The sequence below is a fragment of the Palaemon carinicauda genome, chromosome 4, assembly GCF_036898095.1.
Source record: "Palaemon carinicauda isolate YSFRI2023 chromosome 4, ASM3689809v2, whole genome shotgun sequence".
Classification (NCBI taxonomy): Eukaryota; Metazoa; Arthropoda; class Malacostraca; order Decapoda; family Palaemonidae; genus Palaemon; species Palaemon carinicauda.
The window spans coordinates 186,533,222-186,556,002 of NC_090728.1; the positions used below are offsets into that span (position 1 = coordinate 186,533,222).

The 22,781-nt window shown below is 35.6% G+C and overlaps 1 protein-coding gene across 1 annotated transcript in view; it reads right to left on the reverse strand.

The window, feature by feature from the left end:
* Positions 1–22,781, reverse strand: part of LOC137640271 (dual specificity tyrosine-phosphorylation-regulated kinase 1B-like) — a 68,065-nt gene that overhangs the window by 13,653 nt on the left and 31,631 nt on the right. Inside the window, 5 exon segments of the mRNA XM_068372869.1 lie at positions 1,731–2,017; positions 9,070–9,232; positions 12,445–12,636; positions 12,894–13,063; positions 19,701–19,859. Coding sequence (XP_068228970.1) covers positions 1,731–2,017; positions 9,070–9,232; positions 12,445–12,636; positions 12,894–13,063; positions 19,701–19,859 — 971 coding nt within the window.

The window sequence follows — 22,781 nt, forward strand, 5'->3', positions numbered from 1 at the left end:
AAGAGAACCCTAATCCAAGACAGTGGAAGACCATGGTACAGAGGCTATGCCACTACCCAAGACTGCAGTAGAGAACAATGGTTTGATTTGGGTGTGTCCTTCTCCTAGAAGGGCTGCTTACCATAGCTAAAGATTCTCTTCTGCCCTTACCAATAGGAAAGTAGCCACTGTACAACTACATTGCAGTAATTAACCCCTTAGCCAACCTACCCACTCTATGCACACAAGTGCCATTGCAACTGACATAAAACCTAATTTTAGAATATTGAGAGGACATACCTGAGGCAATATCAAGAAATAAGCAAGCAACAAACGCCGAAATATAAAGACTGGAAATTTTGGAATTATAACACTGCATACCAACAAGTCCTCATCATATTAAAAAATCTGGTGCATAAACAAGATGACATCACCATCTAGTCACCTCATGGGGACTTATCATTATTTCCTCCTACGCGTATTGACGCAAAGGGCCTCGGTTAGATTTCGCCAGTCGTCTCTATCTTGAGCTATTAATTCAATACTTCTCCATTCATCATCTCCTACTTCGCGCTTTATAGTCCTAAGCCATGTAGGCCTGGGTCTTCCAATTCTTGTAGTGCCTTGTGGAGCCCAGTCAACCGTCTGGTGAACTAATCTCTCTTGAGTGCGAAGAGCATGCCCAAACCATCTCCATCTAGCCCTCATCATAATTTCATCCACATATGGTACTCGAGTAATCTCTCTTATAGTTTAATTTCTAATCCTGTCCTGCCATTCAACTCCCAATACCCTTCTCAGGGCTTTATTCTCAAATCTACTAAATCTATTAGAGATTGTTTCATTGTCATACCATGACTCATGTCCATAGAGTAACACCGATCTCACTAAAGTGATATATAGTCTGATTTTTATATGAAATTTTAGGCAATTTGATATCCAAATTTTACTTAACCTAGCCATTGTCTGATTTGCTTTTTTCAATCTTTCACTAAACCCTAGCCATTGTCTGATTTGCTTTTTTCAATCTTTCACTAAACCCTAATTCTAAAGACCCTGTATTGGAGACCATTGTTTCTAAATACTTATATGATTCTACCTCATTAATCCTTTCTCCTTCCATGGACTACATGGCTATTATCTTCTTAAAAAATTGCTTTAATTTATTTCAAGAAGCTTATGCTTTAAAAGCACTGAGTGATGAATACTGGCGTTATGTTCATTGAAATAATAAAGGATAAAAATAAAACTATACAATACCTGAATTGAAGTTGTCAGCACACTTTGGATTGAAAATTCAACAGTGGACTGATTTTACAAGACTAATTTCAAATGAACTTAAAATTAACTTCCAATGAGAATACATAACTAGAAGCCCTAAGAAATTATCAAGAATACAGTATTATGGCTTGACAGCTTTCGAGCGCACAGAAAATACATTTTTTATTAATCCTAAGGCATTGAAAACAATAAAAAATTATAAAGAATCTTCAAAGTGAAATTAGAAAACAAAGTTCACAACAAAAAAATTTACAGGTTAGAAAATAAAAAGCCCAGGCAAATGAATGAAACTTTAACTACAGAACTCGGGGCTAAAACTGAAGGTCTAACAAGCCCTGTCTGGACTAAAAGCTCTGGACAATATATGTATGTATGTGTGAGTGTGTGTAACTAAAGAAAGGATGAGACATTACAGAAAATCAGATTATTGAGAAACAATAATTCATGTCAAACAATAATAAAAAACTTACCCTCTGTCCCATTTGACAGGAACTCCCAAAATCCACTATTTTAATAGCACTCCTTTTAGGATTGCACAATAGGATATTTTCTGGCTTCAAATCACAATGGATGATTTGGAGTTCTGGCGTGGATAAGAAGAGGAGCGCAGTACACAGCTGCTGTGCAAATTTGCGCGTGAGGTTGAGGGACACGCCACGAAAATTAGTGTTGCGCAAGAGGTCGTACAAATTGTACGACAATAGCTCAAACACTAGGCACAGGTGATTCCGCCACATGAAGTGTCGTTTCAACCGTACTGCAAGAAAAGAAAAAAAACATGAACGTTAGGCTTCTTCCAACAAGCCTGGATAGTGGTATGTCATGACTTTTGTTAATACAATTTATATAATGATACAAACATGAAATCAAATGAAATATGACACATTTACACAAATATCAATCAATGCAAACCACAAAACTTGGGAAATGTTATGAAGAGAAAAAGTACAAAAAAAAAAAAAATGGAGGGAGAGAGAAATGGGATACAATTGAACAAAAAAATAAAGCAATCATAAAAATCCACCAAAAAATTATTAAAAATAAGTTCTTATTTTGAAATATCAATTTTACTTCATAAAAAAATATTCCAACACTATTGATGTAAACATAAAGTACAATATCTAGTATTTTACACTTCCTATTTTTTTTTTAAGAGAACACAAACTCATATTTCTATATGATTCCAGTTACAAGAACATTTTCTTTCCAATTACTTAACAATACTTGTCAGTAAAATAAAATGACTACCAGTACATCCCAACTGTCAAGCAGCTATTAAAAGCACTATATAGCCTGATACTTACACCTTAAACTACAAATAAAGCTTTAATGTAATAAGCAGCAGGTAAATCTATTAAGGCAATTTGATAGCTTTGATTATAAGATGAATGAATCTGAAAACTGCAGCTCTATCAGCAGCTGCAAGCTTCTGTCGTTTGCTTGTTCTTAAAAACAAATTTCAATCATCCCAATGGGAACTTGAAAAATAAAAAAAATATTTAGATCCTAACCTATTTCCTATAGTTTTTTAATGTTTGTACCTAATTCCAACTTTGATAAGGATAGGCTTTAAAGTGTTTCTTGTGTTCTGCTTAGAAGTTTGAATGAAACTGGGAACCTTTAATTCATGAGCATATTATCTGAGACTAAGGTGCCAGACACTTTTCAATAGTTACTTTTTACTGTTTTTCAGTGTAAAGCACAATAACCATTCATTAAATACATGTACTGTTGTATTAAAATAACGACAGTATATAGGATGGAGAAATGTTATTAAGTTATGAGTATGACATGTATGAAAATCGTGAATTGGGCGTAAAGGACTGCACAATGCTCTGCTGAAAACATTTAAGTTCTGACTAGAACAAATTACCTTTACAAAAAAAATATCTTCGAACATTTTCTAACTCAGAATAAGACGTCTGTAAACTCCATGCAATTTGCTATTACGTAAAACCATGACCATCAAAACTAAAACTTCTTTTGTTAAAAACACTCGACAAAGAAGAAATATAAACAAAATGATAACAATCCTATATATATTTACACACACACATTATATATATATATATATATATATATATATATATATATATATATATATATATATATTAGTTTGCTTCTAATACATGTAATGACTATTTCAAATGCCTTACGATAGGCCTAAATTAGTATACTGAATATAAGTGCTCTTTAAAAGCATGTTAAGTCAAAGAAAATGGCATACAAATATTGTAAAACTCTAGTAATATGTCTGAATATGACTACATAATTGATCTAACATAATTGGGTAAAGATATCAGGTGTGTCAATAGGATAAAATTCCTTAATTCTATACAATTAATTTTATATCTCTTCCTCACTTTGATAGTTGAACAACAGCATAATACTTCCACGTGTTTTCGTGTTTTGATACATCCACGAGCCTTTTCTCATTTTGGTTCTGATATGGATATTTCACATTTTGTTTTTATACACACTATGCTTCTTGTTATTTTCATTTTGATACTTTTCATGTGTACTCTGTCATTAAGATCTAACAATTTCAAGTTTTTCTGTCAATTTCTTGACATGCTTACTTGTAATAAATTGTAATCTTTCCTGTACATGTATTACTTAATTTTATTGCCATTTAACCCTTTTACTCCCAGGCTATTTGGAAATTTCCAACCCTTAACCCCCAGGAATTATTTCTTTTCAAGCACATTTTGCAGTAGATTTTTTTTTTTAAATTACTCTAACAGCCTTAATTTTTGTCATAGAGAGGTCAGGTTGGTCTCATTCTCTTGGAAAATGCCTGAAGTTTCTCAAAAAATCATCAAAAATATGCAAAAAATATTTAAATAGCAGTTGTTTGCAAGGACGTACCAGTACGTCCATGAGGGTAAAGGGATGAGTTTTGTGAAACGTACCAGTACGTCCTTTGGAGGTAAAAGGGTTAAGCTCATTGTTCATCACCAATACCTGTAAACTACTAAACTACGGTACCTCAAATCTAAAACTTCCCTTCTTTCCTCTACCATACAAATACACATTTACTGTGACATTTTCAAGATTAAAAGAAAAAAAAAAACCTGAAATAGATAACTTGAAAAAAGGCGACCTGACCTCATTTCCCCATTTACTATATCCCTTTGAAGGTTAAACAACCTTTCACCTTTTCAAAAACCTGTCATCTTCTGCAAACATTGTCCAAATCTGTGGTCTAGTTGAACTAACTAGTTTACGCTGAAAACCTAAAAATATGAATGGGCTGTTTTGTACTGTAACTTATCATTATCTGTATGTTCCCTTTTGATAATCCCCTCGTGTGGAAATGACCTTACTTCATCATTTACCAATACATCAGTAAACATAATACCTCTATCTCAAAATGAAAGGTTGAGATTTTAAACACCAAATTGGATATCACATAATTAAATGATTATGACGATAAAAAAGCTGCTCTCCTCAAAACAGGCAAAATGACTATCACTGCTATACTTAACTACTGTATCTAAGTTTTGCCAATCCCCAAAAAATAATAAATACAAAGGGATCATCAACTTATGTAAGCTGAACATAAACCATGTTTTAAGGGGCTCAGAAACTTATTGCAAACTTTCCAGTCTCAAACTAAAAATTCCAGGACAATGAGTGAAATGTGTTATAATAAGCATAAGTTTTGATATACAAAAATATATCATAAGCCAGTTACTGTACATTATCAGTTATGCTTCTTCTACACAACTGTTTGGAAAAGCTTGTTTGCAGCTGAGTGCATCTAAGAGAACTAAGTAATGTACTAGTTACCTCAATAAAAGATATGAAATCCTCACACGTTTATATACCTTATAATTTTATCGAAAGATTTGTAATTTTAAATTAATTTATAAGTACACTACAAAAATGCCTTGAATTTATTTTAAACTACTTGATTTTTATGTAACGATAAAATATTACGAAAGTGCCACTTTTGGCTGAATGTTCTAAATCCCTCAAAAATGAGCAAACATAATGAAAACTTTCATTGATATTTAGACATCAGCATAGGGTCTTGAGAGTACAATACCATTTTGTTCAAATCTGGTCTCAGTCATGGAATTCAGAGCAAGAACCTCTTGAAAAGACTTTTTGGCTAACATTAGTACAACTACTAATTGGTTACAAATAATTTCCAATTTTATTTTTTGTTTCTATTTTTGTATGATTCTTTTGATATGGTATACTGTATACTTGAAATTCTTTGCACATTTTCTTTGAAAATCAAATTAAAAAAAAAAAAGAATAAAAACAATAAAAAAATTAAACTCCATCAACACAATGCAATGTAACGAAAAGGGTGAAAGTTATAGGTCAATCTACAAACTATAAAATGTATGATTAAAAAAAGGTGAAAAATTCAAAATTACTGTACAAAAAATACCTGAGGAAGAATCTCTTCACTGGCTGTCTTTACATTGTGAAGCTTAACCACACAAATTCAACTAGTGTCTTGTGATAGCTTTTAAATGTTACAATAAAATAAGGTTGAACAGGTTTAGTCGTATTATGCTATTAAAACATCATCACACCATTCTCCAGGTTATCTTCATCACTAGATCACTAACCTTTGAAGCATCAGGAAGATAAAGTGGTTATACAGAAGGTTTAAAGCAACCATAGAAAACCTGGATCAATTTCAAAACTCTATATCATAAATACATTATGTACAGAAAGTAAATTGCCATAAAACAATTTCTGAAGAAAGAGGAAAATAGAAATGATAACCCTGATAATATGACCCACACGAATGACAGATAAGGGCTACGCTAAGGAAAATAGAGGTTCATAGAAATGAATATCAAGGCATAGTAAGTTTCCTACTTCCAGTAACCATTAATCCTCCACTAAAAGTCATTACATTTCCTTGAACATGGAGTCTTCTTTACTGTATCTTTACTTGTTGACAAAACTAAATAGAAAAATAACAGAAAATTAAACTAAAATCAAGAGAAAAATCCCCCTAGGTCACAACAATTTCTTGAGCATACAGCAATGACAGCTACTACTTATGAAGCAATGCTACTATTGGATTACTATACTGTCTTTCCAAGCCTAAAGCGGGTAAAAGAAAACCATCTATATGCTGTCAGCTAGCTTCTTAAAACCAACATAGTTGAATTATACGAAATGTTTTGCCAAACCACCAAGTCATTTCCTAACTAATAAGAGGTCTAATTACTAATATACATTGGTAATCCATCCCAATGTTTAAGAAAATATGAAAAAAAAAGAAACATCTTAACATTTTCTGAGATATTTTCCATTTCAAAAATGCAAATTGGTTGTGATTACAGTTTAAGAAAATTTCCAATCTGCCAAAATGAATCAAGTGTGTTCTTAAAAATTCTCGTATCAAAGATCTAAGTTTATAAATTCAAAAAAGACCATCAAACAACTATTAAAGGTCTTTCACCTTTCATCCTTTACACATTTGTTTACAAACTCATAATATACTGAAGCCCTTTGTAGATAATTTTCCAAGTAGACCGACCAGTAAATATTTGAGATGGTTTAACATGCATTCTCTTTTCTTTTCTTTCTCAAAAATTGCATATTCTTCAGTATGAAAGACATTCCTCCAAAATGTTAAAAAACCTTTTCTATAGATAAATTCCCTACTATTGCCTATAAAAATTTCTCAAATGCTCATTCACATAAAAAGAAATACACACACTTTTCGGTATCCATCCCTATGTCAGGATGCCTGAAAACTTTAAATCAATCAATCAATCAATCCCTAACCTGCGAATACCTTCAGTGGCTAAGTCTAAAGATTTTACTATACTGTATTATGATCATAACCTAGTACTGTACACACCATGAAAGTAATTTTTATAATCATTGTAATTTTTTAAGTATGGGTTAAAACCCACAAGACGCTTGACACAAGACCACATCACAGACAAACTGCATATATTACTTCAACGGACAAGCTATGAACTATACTTTCCACTTAAACATTTTTCGGTCCTTTGACAGCTAATACAGATGCATTCCTTGACTAAACTAAAAAATTTTTGGGCCTTTGACAGCAAATACAATGTGTTTCTTGACTAAACTAAAAATTTTCGGTCCTTTGACAGCAAATACAGATGCAATGTTTAAAGGTGCAAAGGAAAAATAAAAAAGATAAAATAGAATGCATTCAAACATTATGGATGCTGTGCAGCTATAATCATTAAAAGCCACAAATCTATCAAATCACAGTGTACTGTATAACTGTTCCACAAAACTTGAACATAGTTTTAACTTGTTCGAGATCATCTACCCGTTCTGCGATATAAAGCTACAACAATCTGTCACATTCAAAATATACTGCACACTATTTCTGACTGAAGTTTCTGACACTTCATACAATAGTGTCAAAAGAGAACTTGCTTCCAAAATTTTTGGAACGTTATAGTGATGAATCCTAATGAAATCTTCCACACTCTTGAGTACTACATCATCATTAAAATTATATCAAAACATGGTCATTTAGATGAAAATATGCCAGCTTGGCCATTGGTGGTTTAAATTATTCACATGTCTAGTTTCAAAAAAATAAAACTTGTAAGTTTACCCACAACAATTCTTCAGTCTAGGCAATAAAAGAGAATCAGTGCCTATGTTTGCAAAGTCTGTGTTTATGCCTCCAAACTATGATCCCCTATAACAATAACTCAATTTTTGCTATATAACCTTTTTTATTGCAGTAATAATGTCAATTCATAAAACGAATACTCTTAAACAATTACGCAAAATCTGAACAAGGTAGCTGCTGAAGATCAGACAGCCAATCCTAAGTCAAAGAATGGTATCCTGAGACATCCTATATAAAAGAAAGGTATCCTGGGACATAGACTTGTAGAGAAACATCCATACAAGATTTTAGACTAAGGTGATGAACTACAAACGCCTCGTTTGAACTACCACCTAAGAGCAACAACCAAATTACAGCTAGGTCAACTGCACGACCTGCATGTGGAAGATAAGTCCTAGATCTTACAAATGAGAGTTGAGTCTCTAAAAGTTAACTAGTCCTCAGCCTATCACAATGTATGCAAAGGAGTACCTGTTGTTGTATCAATGTACAGGTTTCATTACATGTACCAAAATACAGTATTTCCTTGCCTCCTACACCCGATTCTTAGAAAGACTTTTACAGTTCAAGCCTCCACCACCTAAAGTTAACGTATTAAAACAAAATGAAGTTTTCTTCCATAACTAGCGATGGAGATTATCAGATTTGGTTAAAATTGGTACGCTTTGAGTTCTTGTCAGTGATAAGTCTCCCTATAATCTTTGATGAAGTCGTTAAGACATCACAAGGAAATGAAGGGATGCAGATCATTAAAGAAATTGTATGTAAGATTGTGATATTCTGGAACATCTGACAAAAAAATAGTAAGAGTAATTATACCGGAAAAAAAAACAATAAAAAACCTCGAAACAAAATTATCTTTAGATATCCAAGTCTTACACAGAATCTACATAATACAAATACTGTACCTTGTAATACTATGAGTAGTAGTATCAAATATTACCAATGAATTATATAATAAAATATATTGGTGATGTATATAAGCTGAAACTTCCATACTGGTAGCACATCAACTTTAAAATATAACTATAATTAAGAATAATGATGATTGCAATAATAATAAAAACTTCAAAGAAAGACAAAAACAAATAAAACCAGAGAAATTTTAAGAAAAAAAGACCAACAAAATAAGACTTGGCAGAATAGTAGAAGAGTTAGTGGTTACTGTGTTAGGGGTGCATTGCTCAGCTTCATCTACCCACCTATCTTGTCTTTACCTATATAATACTTGTTGTCTGAATCCGCTCGATTCATCATCTCCAATAATTTTACTTCAATTTGGGCCTGATTTAAGAACGGCTTTTTGTTCTTGATTATCTTGATTGCCGTCCAAGTCTGTTCTTCGTGGTCATAGGCTTTTACAACCTGAAAAGTAGAAAATTTTCGAATGATTCTTCACACAATAAACAAATACATGTAAAATGTAATTCTATTTACTACAATAACTTACACACTGTAATATGAGTGCAAAGGAACTTTCACCTTTTGTAAAATATGTACTGTACTCTCCTTTTGTAAGGTTCAAGCTTTAGCTTCATAGCTTACTGCAGTGGACTATATTTTGGGTATTTATATACAATTAATTTCCTATACTAACATCACTAAAAGGTATTCCAGTAATGCAAAGCCAGTAGAATATATACAATATTTCATTAGGCACTACCTTTTACAGTTTGAAAGTAATGTTACTTGATCTAGCTTTTATTGCTAGCCATAAAAAAACAATCCAATGTACGAAACCAAAGCAAATAAAATTTTGAATTTTTAAGTATTTTCTTTTCCAAGGGTAAGGTTTTACCTTTCCCTCTTCCAGCTTTATAAGGATTTTTGGTCATATAATCGAAAAAAAAAATCAGAAAAACCCACCAATCATTTGTTGGCTTTTCTTTTCATGAACACTACTCCTTAGATATCCTGATTTACTTTTCTCCTGAAGATGCTTCTACTTAAGTGGGGAATGTACAGCACATTGCAATTTGTATCCTTAGGCAATGGCTAGGAGTATCCAACAAAATACAAAGTTTGGTAATGAACTTTTACTTCAGAGAGGGAGGAATATTAAAATCCAGACTGCCAGCCCCAAGTTTTGGAATCCATTCATTGTATAAAACTGACTGCATCATAGAAATGCAAGTTTTGCAATAGAAGGAGGAAATAATTTAAGAGAGCGAGGCTTGAGGAGAGGTGACTTGCACACACAAACAGGGCCAAAGGCGCACTGGACCATTGAGATTGTAAAATCAAAGCGAAGGCTGAGGCCAGGCCGTACTAGGGGCGTCTCTCCTGGGCTGGCTAGGTGAGGCACAAGGAGGGAGGTCTTCTCACTGGAGGGGGTCTGGGTTCTCCCGCATCCTTTAGCTTCCTGACCCTCTCTACTGTCTCCTCCACTGCCTTCAGGGGGAACACTGAGTCGTCCCACAGGGGTAGGCTCCTCAGGGACCTCACTTATCTGTCTGGGAGCCTCCTGACGAGCTTGTTGAGCACAATGTCCCTCTTCCGCAGTATCCAATTGGCGGCCTGCGCGATGGACTGGTAAGAGAGGAACTTTAGGGCCTTACCTCCCGAGCTAATCAGCTCCTTCAGCAAGGCCTGGTTCTCCGGAACTGCGAGATCGTGCGAGTTCTGAAACCCCACCAGCGTGGAGGCCCACCAATCTAGCCACGATGATACGTGTACCAGGTCCTTGGCTAGCTCCTCCATCATGGAAGTTTCCGAAGGGGAGAAACAAACCGGGGCAGTGGAAGCCCTCTCCTCTGCTGCTCCTTATCCCAGGATGGCTTCTGCTGGCTCCACCGTACAGGGACCCGCGCGGTGTCCTTCGGGAAGGTAGAAGCGGCACTGGGTCTTTAGGCCCTGGAGAAGTTTGGAGGCGCTCTGGCTCTTGGGAGCTTCCGCGTGGTTGGCCACGATCCAGTCAACGTGCGCCATACCCAGCCTAACATCCCTAGCCAAAGGAAGGTCTAGTGAGGGCCTCTGTTGCACAGGTGCATCCACCAGCCTGCTGAGGCTCGAGAGCCAGACTTCGTCAGTGGAGGGCTCAGGTTTGTCCAGTCTGTGGTGACGCCTAATGAGGCCTATCACTCTCCTGTAGGCCGAAACTTCCGCTGCCAAACCTTCTACGCCTTCATCTACATTCTCCGTCGGACGCTCCGCTGCTCGTGACGGAGGACCTCCGACGGGGGGAGCCGCACGGGGAGGAGGCATCTTCCTGGAGGACTTCTTTTTCATGGTGCCGTAGCGCACCCACTGCACCTCGTTCCAGGACTCGCACTCCGTACATGTGGCTGTAGGGGAACACACACTGCCCCTACACGAAGAACACAAGAAGTGCGGGTCAACTTCAAGCTTTGAGAGGAAGGCGCCACACGATTTTCTGGCCATAGGCCCAGGGCAACGACGGGGATGCTCCATAACGCACTAGTAAGGCACCGCGAGACACAGGAACACAGAGGGAAAAGGATAAGGAAGACCACAAAGGGACCATGTGGAGACCGCGTGAGACACAAAGGGGTCGGGGACACAAAGGGTCGCACTGGGTAAGAGAGAGCGTCGGGATGTTATCCGCGACGCGACCAGAAACTTACTGGAGATTGAGACCTGAGCAAGCATGCTCTCTGACCCCGGGTCGTCTCATGGCACATATAACTCCGCCAGAGGTTAACCCGCATAGAAAATGGGAGTAGGGTAAACTACACAAAATTCTGGTCGGTTGGGAGGAGATCCCAGATACTCCTAAGAAAGTAGTTCAAGGTAAGTACTCCGTGTTGGAACAACTCTTAATTATGTACCATGAATTCCTTTCCTGAGTTTTCATTATGAAATAAGAACCCTATTCCTCAGTTTATACTAAAATAGTAAATGATGTAAATAAGACATATGCATACACTATGATGATAAATCTAAAGTGTTAATGACCAGCACTGGAATGGGGTTGGCCTTTTGGATCTTCGAAAAATCTTGATTCAAGAGAGATTTATACTACTAGGTTTTCCTAGTTTTCATCTCTTCATTTTTAGATACCTATGGTCTCTTAACTGATAAAATATATATTTAGATCTTCAAAAAATACAGATCATACAAATACTTTATAAATAATCAACAACTAAACTAAATAATGAAAAAAAAAAAAAACATAACACCGTCTTATCATCCAATGTGGATGTTTAGATATGACTAAAGTTCTTTTAAATTACCATTTTCATTGTCTCCATACAGAGACCTTTACCTGACATACAAAATGACTGTTCTACGCATGTATATTTTCTTACCAATGACCCCATCCCTTCTAGAGTTCAGTAATATAAATTTTTGAAATCTAGTCAAGAAAATTAATTGGATCGATAGTGTACTAATACTTTTCATAGCATGCACTAGGAGCACTCCTCAAGGTTTTAACCCTAGAAACAAGTGATAACACATGGCAGATGTTATAAACTTTGATTAAAAGTTCAGCAATTAAACAAAAACATGAACAAAATATCTTGATGCCGAATGTATTATTTACTCCAACAGCAATACCCTTTTCTGCACTAAAGTGGTCTAAAATTACTAAAAAAAAAATCAGTATCTGAGCTTACCTGACCAAAGGAGCCTTTCCCAATTAATGAGTCAATCTCGTATCTGTCTTCGAACTTTTCCCCAGACTTTATGATGTAATCGTGGTTATCATCATCGTAACCATCGTTGTAGACCTTCCGCTCCTTTTTGTGCATACTTGGGGACTGGCCCTGAGTTTGCTGGGCTCTCTTCTTCTTTTTCGCATAGTAAACCTATTGAGAATGAAGTGTAAGCAAATTAAGGAGGCAAAATTGGGACTGAAGTGGTCATCAAACATGAATGCATATAAAATCAGGAAAAAGGTCAAGACATTAAAACAACTACAGTACATGCCTTGAACAAATATTCTTTTGAGAATAAGTTTCAAAAATTTAGTATTGATGGAAAAATGTAAATTGTGAAAATTACTTTGTGAAAATACAGTATTTTAGCTTTTCACAACAATATAAACCAACAAGTAACCACTTACTTCGTTAATGTGCTTATAGGTTTTGATGAGATCGACCGAAAGTTTCCGTAAGGGGCCCTGTGCTGGGTCTCTATACCTTCTCTCTGCTGGAGAACGGTGTATTGCCTGTAGTGGGACTGACTTGTAGGCACCTCCACCACCCACCGCAGCTTGACTCCCACCTACCGAACCTGAAACATGTATGCCTCAAATAAGGTCAAATGTTCAGACAAGGTACAAGGGAACAGAACTCAAATTAATATACAATCTTGATATTGTTGGTAATGTTACGGCACTAGTAATGTTTAAGCATTGAAAATATCCTAATAAAACTAAATTAACTGAAAAAAAAAAAACAGAATTCACAATGTCGCATTACCCTAAATAGGCATACAATCTTATAGAATAAGTTTAAAGGCCACAAATTACTATAGCAAACCTACTCACAATAGTTATATGAAAAAAAAAATCTAAAGGCCTAAGAAGCAACTTTACATATAGAAAAATTACTGTACTTTAAATAAAATACAGTCCATGTAATACATAACAATTAATCAAAATAAAATGAATGCATATATGATATGAAACTAATAAAGAAAAGAAAGTGCTTAAGCATACGGTGCCATCGACCAAGATGACTCGTCAAGAGTGGAAGGTCTTTGCAGAGGCGCTACAACAAAATGTCCTTATTTCAAAACATAGATTATATGAGACTAAAAAATATTACCAAAAGTACAGTACAACAATTAATCAAGCAAATCAAAATGACATGATACTTCTATGTCAGTAGCAGTTACGTATTATGATAAAATTCCAATTAAAACTACAATACTGTATGGTCAAACATATACCTATTAAAAAGGTGAAATATCATTGGTCTTTGCATCTTGCTTTAAAGTGTAATTTTTTAACTTTAATTCCAGTACTATTCAAATAGGAATCCAATACTACATAATATGACAGAAATATTGTCTTCCCTGGAGGAACGTAGAGAGTAGAGGTCCCCTTTTTTGTTTTGTTTCATTGTTGATGTCGGCTACCCCCCAAAATTGGGGGAAGTGCCTTGGTGTATGTATGTATGTATGTACTATTCAAATATGTCTACACTCACAAAATAAATGTCACAAACACAGACACTTGAAGCCCTTGTTATATACCTGTTGGTTTGTAAGGATTAAACCAAGATAAAAGTGTCCTAAATAATGGTTACTGTAGATTGAACCATTTTCAAATAAGGTCTCAGGGAACAAGCTCTTAATCATCCATTGATTTAACTAATAACAAGATTCCAAATCTGAATACTGTACTAATTTTTAAGAAACACCTGTACGGTTACTTATCTCTTAGACATTCACTCAACGCCATCTATAGCATTATTTTCTCAAATATATGCAATAAATTTTGCAATATATATTGGGTTGTCCCTTTTAGAGTTAGGGGATTGTTTGAACTTCAAGAACTTTCCTGTTACGGCTACAAAAGGGAATCCAATACAAAAATAATATATAAAAGAAACATCTTCCCAGCCCTTAGGTCAGTGCATAAGTGTACAAAGCACAAACTCAGAGAATATAAGGGAGACCTACACGTTCCAGCTCTACTGGCATGTCACGGGACTTCCAACGTTGAATTCGTCTACTAACTGATGACAGGTTACCAAGCAAGAACAAATGCTAACACTATTGAGAATGTTTACCTTGGCATTTGTTTCTTCCCTAGCAACCATACATTTTCTGTCATGGCCTGGCTAGAACATATCATTGCAAGCTCTAAACATTTGAAAGTATTCTAAAGTAACATCTCAGTAAAGTACAATTAATTATGTTCTGAAGTTATCATTACCCAAGTCTTAGCATTATATGTTAATGTTGTTTGTCTTGATATTGCAAACACGGTCAAGTATGACGACATTACAATTCCGGCTTTCAGACAGCTTGGGAACTGATGATGATAGTGTTTTATAATTTTGAATATATTGAGTTTACTTCAGTTTTATTAAATTGGTGTAGTCTAGCCTAAGCCAAGGTCTTTTTGGTGATGTTCTGGATTTAGCATAGTTTAAAACTGTTTGTGACCAGTCAGACGTGAATACAGTGCTGTATAGGAAAGATTTAGTTTTGTTAGCAAGCTAAACAGTTTAACGGAAATGGTTTGTTATATGTAATACATGTATGATATACTGTATACACTATACAGTACTGTATTTATATTCTCATACATATTATTGTGTCAATATAAAGCATGGGAACTACACATCATTACTTAGGTAATGTATAGGAAAACTGTAGCTAATTTTCCATAGTAAGGTAACATATTGTTTATATTATATACAGTATATAAATATATGTGCATGTGCGTGAGGAATTTCCTATTTTTGTTATGGTAGGCAATTCCTTTCTATGGCTTGGAACTGTACTATAGATCTCAATTTGGAATACTGGCTCATCCCTATTGCTCCCCACTTTGGTCTTGCCCTGGGTTTTGGTTGGGAGTTCTTACTGATTCAGAGTACTGTACTGTAATGCTATTTAGAATCAATACAGTTAGAAGGGTGATCAGATAACTAACAACGGCAGTTGCACGTAGTTCAGAGACGAGAGATTTATGCCTCGTATACACATATTAAATCCTGCAAGGTCTTACGGATTTCTACAAAGTATTCAAGTAGTTGATTCTTTACTGGGACATAGAAATCCACCCTAGGCCTTCCAAAGACCTCTCAGAAAAGACTTACAGACAATATTTTTCTTTGGAGTTCTTTTTCCTCCAGATGGCAACTGGAAAAGGTCTTAGACCTTCACCAGTTTGCTGTAACTGTTGACCCAATTATGAAGACCAGATTGAAAGACCTCAATTGGGTATGGAGGAGGGCTACACATTTGCTGCAAAAGGATTCCAAGACCATGGACCAGACCAAAGTGTCTCTCCATGTCGGCCCTATTGATCCCACCCCCATTCTTTAAAGTCCCACATCCAAGTCAGGTAAGGAAGGTTATAAAGAGGAGACATGTATTTGGGAAAAGGACCTCTCAGTTTACAGCACTTCATATAAATGTGTTAGAACCGATGGTAGTACTCTTGAAATTGAAGCAGCTCAGTCTAAGACAGAACTCGCACATCATCAACAACCAGAGAGCAGTCTGTTGTTTCAAGAAGAGGATCTTATTCAAGAAATCCAAATGCAGTGATTCTTCCCATTATGAAGTCCCTTTGGAAGAGGTACTTGCTCCTCACCCCAGTTCGTCTGTTTGGCTCTCTCAATGTGGTAGTGGAAAAAGCCTTGGACACTAGATCTTATATCAGAGCTCTTTCCAAGAGATCCTCGGGTTTATCTCTCATCTTCAAATGATCTGGTTTGTGACAAGAGACTTAAAAACTTCAACGCTATGTAACTCAGAATGTGGATTCTCAAGCAAATGCAAGAGATGCCTTGAGTCTCAACTCAAACAGATGGTCATTCATCTACCTGCTTCCTAAAGTTTGTTTTCAAAGGTTTTGAAAGTCACTGCGGACCTCTCACAGACAGCTGTGCTGGTTGCTTCACTATAGCCGAAAATGTCACGGTTTCCACTCCCTCAGCATCTGAGATTGAAGCGACACCCTCTTCAGTCAGTACAGCAACATCTAAGATTAGGGGCTTGGAATATCTTTGCTTCCTCGTTTCTGATCCAGAACCCTCACACCTGGATTTTCTCTCCCAGGTGAGAATATTTTCAGCTTACGTGACATATTTGATGGACTATAAGAGGTCTTCTTCCACCAAACATGATCAATCAGTGTGGAAGGCATGGATGAACTTTCTTAGGGATAGGGCTCCTTGCTAGATAACCACAGATTTCTTTGCTTCTTTTCTGGTCCCCCTCTTTTATAGGAAACTTAAGCCATCAACAGAATGCTTGAATTTTTTTCTCAAACTAGATAACTCTCATTACTTTCAAGTTATTTTACTAAATGATATTCTTAAAAGCATTAGCTTCTGGATCAAAAGTCAGTGAACTTGCAGCAATCCATAGAGAACACGAGTTCCTCAGTCTCACTCCAGGTTGTCCTTTGATTCTGACTCCAGGTCTCCTATTTTGGACCAAAAATATTAAGCCCCTACAGAGGCTGGACCTCTTTATATTTCGGGCTTGGTCTAGTGAAAGTAACCTCTATTCACTGTCTACCTTGAAATCATACCTGTAGAGATTACCATTTTTAGTAGGTAGTCTACTTCTAGATACCCCGAGTCTTTTCTACAGAGGCTATCTGTGTTCTCACGACGTTCTTTCTTAAAAAAGCTGATCCTCTCGCATCTCTAAACAGCACGATGCTATACAAATTAATTAATTATAAGCTTTTTTTTTCCGTCATGCAATTTCAAGACATACAGAGCTGTACGGACTGGCCTGGGCATACAGTGGTTATACGATACGACGTAAGTGCGTGGTGCTCGATTTATTCGTGGCAACCACTAGGGGGGAAATCGGGTTAGAAGATAGGGACCCTTAACTGGGTCTCGTAACAGAGGAACCATGACGATCATCTAGCTCCTTCCCTAGGGATCTTCTCATATAAGGTGAATGGTTAAGTTGTGTAAGTTTTTTCTCTCACATAAGTATGAATGAATTGGCTGTTTACTTGGTTATGCAATAGCCGACTTGACCCTCGTGGTACTGGAGTCAACCTTAGTCTTCCTCTTGTATTAGTCACTGGAGACCACAAAGAACCTTAACTCTTCTGAAAAAAGGAAAACCAATTTTGGGAAGTGCAGAGTCCATACCATCCCACCTCCCTCAACTCATTGAAAGGAAGCGAGACTTAATTGTGACTTATTCCTGGAATGGAAAGATGGTTGCTGGGAGAGATACAAATGCTTAGGTAAGCACTGCCCCATTGGATCTAACTGGGTGGCATGTAGTGGGTTAATAAATAAATTCAGCTTTGGAGGTGTTATGCCTGGGGGCATCAGAGCCTGAACCCATAGGTCTCTATACACAGGGAAGACAAAATTTGTTATATTACGTAGTATTGGATTCCTCTAACAACATGCTTACAAAAAGATAAATGGCAGGCCATGATTTTTTACTGTATTTACATTCTGGAACAGGATATAATCAAACTTTAGTATTGATGTACATACATATGTTTGTTAATTTCTATTGATATATATTCATTTGTTACTTTCTCACTGTTATTTTGTTTACAGAGGTATGGGAACTCTAGTCTAATATGCTGCTTTGCAAACTAATAGCATTTTAGGCCTATTCAACATAAATATTTGCTCATTTTAATCAATAGTTATAAAAAACTATACAGTGCTAACCTATCAAACATAATTATAGTACAGTAGTCAGATGCAGAAACAGTTTTTCTTAGCTTGGGCAGCTTTTTATATGTATATACAGTACTGTACAGCGCGCATTTCAGATTATAGGTCTGGTAAATCAAGGATCAAAGACTGAACTACATGTACTAAGTTCTGTGGTACAATCAACAAATCGCCAAATTTGCCCTTCTTGCAAATAGGAGATAAGTTTTCCTCGCTCCGAACATCAGAAGATAAGTTTTCCTCGAGCTCCGAACATCAGAGGTGTAAATCAAGAGATCCCTCATCACTTGAGAAACAAAACTTGAAGCACTACATAAATCTTCACGGTAATGTCAGCATAATGAAATTTCAAAAGCAAGTTCGGGTACTTGCTTAGTTTACTTAAAGCGAGTAAAAACCACAAGGTTACTTCTTCAATCAAACACTGACTACACAGTGTAATTAATCACAAGATGATCTCAACCACTCAAGTGGATGTCCCCTTATCTTATATCATAACATTAACATCTATCTCTAATCAAACTGTATACCTTACTTACAAATCCTTATTTTCTTGTAACAGCTTAACATTCATTCGCTCTCAAAGAGATCTCTTGTTTGAGGGTACATTCAGGCACACTACAGTATTCTATCTTATTTCTCTTCCTCTTGTTATTTTAGAGTTTTTATCCTCTTGTTATTATCAAATTTTTATACTTTATATATGAAAAATTTATTTAAATGTTATTTTTGTTCTTAAACTTCTTGTCGTTTTTTCCTTATTTCCTTCCCTCACTGGGCTATTTTCCCTTGTTAAAGCCCCTGGGCTTATACCATCCTGCTTTTCTAACTAGGGTTGTAGCTTAGCAAGTAATAATAAATAGTACAGTGCTTTGGAATATGGGTAGACTTAGAAAATTGTAGTCAAGATCCTTCCATTTAACTTCTTACACATTGCTTACAAGTGTTCTATGATGTTGGGTGTTACATGAAAGTGACTCATTAGAATTAGGCATTTTTCAGTTATTGAAGCTCTGTTAATCACCTCAAAACCACACTACAGTGGTGTACTGCTATTTACTTCTGTTTGAGAAGTATTTTCCACTAAATTAAAAAGGTAATTTAATTTTGAAAAATTACTTCAACATTTTAGGATTCTGCGCCGCAATCCTTTGATCACATACATAACTAGGAGGCAGAAGTTAAAAAAACAATTGTGAATTAGTATGGTTGTAAACTGCCCAGAAATACCACTTACCATTAGCATCTTTTTATCAAATTAAATCAAAAGACAAAATGGCATCAAAGAGCAGACTAGTTTTCACCATTATTATTATTAGTAATTGTCAAGCCTGGAACCTCGTATTTGCAACAGTACGCATGGCGATCCTGCGACAGAAAAAACTGAAAACGAAAGCAATATGTGAAAAGACCAATGAAAATTCACAAAATCAGATCAAAAGATGCACTGCAGGCAACCTCCAAGCCCTGATAACCTATTCGTTGGCAAACACTGATAAAAGATCTTATCATCATACCATGTGGGGGAGGTTGGTGAGAGGTAGGATGGGAGGATGATAACTGCTCCTCAGGTGGACGATGCTCCAACGACACCCCCAACTGTTGCAACTGGTCCTCGGAACAGAGCTTTCCATACAGCAGGTTGGCACGCCCACCATACCCTCCTCCCATATCCCCTAGAAGGAAGATACAAAAGTATTATTAGACAAGAAATTTCATCTTCAAAACAATGAATCTTATATGACAAAACTAGGGTACTGTGATCTATAAAGGGAAGAGTTACACTTTTAGGGTTTCTTAAATTCAATTTAAATCTCTATAATTCCAGTACTTGACTTCATACTCACAAAAGTGAGATGACTATAAAGTTTATTATATTCACCTAAACATACAATGCTTTTCTTCACATCTACAAGGCTGAGATGACAAAGTTTATCACATTCACCTAAACATAGGATACCTTGATTCACATCTACAAGGCTGAGATGACAATAAAGTTTATCATATTCACCTAAACATACAATATTTTGCTTCACATCCACAAGGCTGAGATGACAATAAAGTTTATCATATTTACCTAAATATGCAATACTTTGCTTCACATCCACAAGGCTGAGAGGACTATAGTTTATCATATTCACCTAACTACAATATCCTCATAGTATTGAGTTGTTTACTTACGCAACATCACATTCCAAAGAATCTGCTAATATTTCTAAACTGTAATTACAGCTTGTACTGACCAAAGCCAGCACTATGCAAAGCATATAAAAATTAAGCATACACTCTGGGAGAAATATTTTATGGCTTACTCCTAAATGGAACTGAGGAACTAACTCAAAGAAAAGAGGAGGAAACATGATTATTTTGTTATAAAAAAAAATTACATTCTTAATACAGTAATCACTAGGTAAGATTTCCTTGTATAAACAAATCACTTTTTCCATCATTGTATCTTGAATACTGACTTTTACAGGAAGATTTTTATTTCATCAGTTTTCTGCAATTAGTAAATATATTAGAAAAAAATACAGATTAGCAAAATCACAATACATAATTAATTTTGTAATAAAAAGTTGAGAGAGAGAGAGAGAGAGAGAGAGAGAGAGAGAGAGAGAGAGCCTGTTATAATAGAAATTGTCTTTTCAAAAGTACAATCTTCCACTCAAAATTGCAAGAAAAGATTGTGGGCACTGCCTATGCCCATATTATTTTATCTCATTAAGAACTCAAACATCCAGATCTTTCACCTTGACCAAATAACCCATTATAATTTTCTTCTTATCAATACTATTTCAAGAAGTACAAAATTCAGACTTCATGGTTCATGGTTTTCAAATTTTTCTATCGGAGTCTTCAAACCTTGGAAGATTTCATCATAGAGTAAATTCACCATCATCATCATCTCCTCTTACGCCTATTGACACAAAGGGCCTAAGTTAGATTTTGCCGGTCGTCTCTATCTTGAGTTTTTAATTCAATACTTCTCCACACATCACCTCCTGCTTCAGGCTTCATAGTTCTCAGCCATGTAGGCTTGGGTCTTCCAAGTCTTCTAGTGCCTTGTGGAGCCCAGTTAAAAGTTTGGTGAACTAATCTGTCGTGGGGAGTGTAAAGAGCATGCCCAAACCATCTCCATCTACACCTCAACCAAAGTTTTACTTCACTGCTCAAAAATTCAGTAGAAATTGTTGCAGCAGATAAAAAAAAAATTCCTTTAAAAGAAAAAAAAAGGAAAAAGGCTTTACGGAGTTGCAGTAACTAAATCAAGAGTTCCTTCAAAAAAAAAAAAAAAAAAAAAAAAAATCAATAATAAATATAAAATCTATTCTAGAAATTAATTCCATATAGCCCTCCGTAGGTAAAATTTTCTATATCCTCAGTCAATTCAAATGATTTTGTCTGACATAATACAAGCCATTTTAATAAGGAAAAAAATAAATTTGAAGCAAAATAAGGTTAAAAAGCTTTTGTAAACAACAGATTCCAAGAAAAAAGAAATACTTGCATTACTTTCTACTAAACCTTACGATAAATCTAAACATTAGAGTACACCAGTACCTCCCCTTTCAGTTAAGGTTAGGAGGTAACACACCTAAATGGTTTTATTATAAGGATAATGGAGTAGAATAATGTTGAGTAAATATGGTGGGGAAACTTATGCAGTTAAACTCCACAGAGAGAGAGAGAGAGAGAGAGAGAGAGAGAGAGAGAGAGAGAGAATTTGTAGTTCCTTCAAATATTGCATACTTTAATAGTTTTCTAGCAACAGGATAACGTATAATTAAAACTCACAGATAGGAGTGGGTGTGCTAGAAGAGAGAGAGAGAGAGAGAGAGAGAGAGAGAGAGAGAGAGAGACTATTCAACAACAAAAATTAGTTCTTGCATCCAGTATAAAAACAAACAAAAAAATTGGCTTCAGTTTATTAGCAATATCAATACAGAGTAAATTTTATGAGATACTAAGGCATTATAAGGAATACTTTCCTGTGTTCTACTGAGATGTTCAAATGGTATTTAAAATTCCATCAGAATCTGCTTACATTGCCTAATAAATTCAGCAAATACGTGCATTTTCTTTGTGCACTAAGAAAAAATAAAAACTGATGAATCAGGACAAACCAATTTAAAAAACAGGATGTAGGCCTATTATGATAACACTTACATAGAGGAGGCTGGGTAATAAAAAAAATAAAATGAAGGAAATGAAATGGATAAAAATTTGAAACAGCAAAAATTAGAAGACAAAGATAATGAATGAATGAATGAATAAGCAACAACCTCGAAGACGGAGATGTGAAGAGAGGATGACATTTAATTAATAGCTTATGATGAATTAATAATTTATGTTCTTCAAGACATGCTTACCACCAACATATTACTTATATGAGCATTATAACATTTCACTTGAGAGAAATTACACTTTTATGACCAGTTACAGAGAGAGAGAGAGAGAGAGAGAGAGAGAGAGAGAGAGAGAGAGAGAGAGAGAGAGAGAATTTGTAGTTCCTTCAAATATTGGATACCTTGCTAGTTTTCCTGCAACAGGATAATGTATAATTAAAATTCACAGATAGGAGTGGGTGTGCTGGGGGG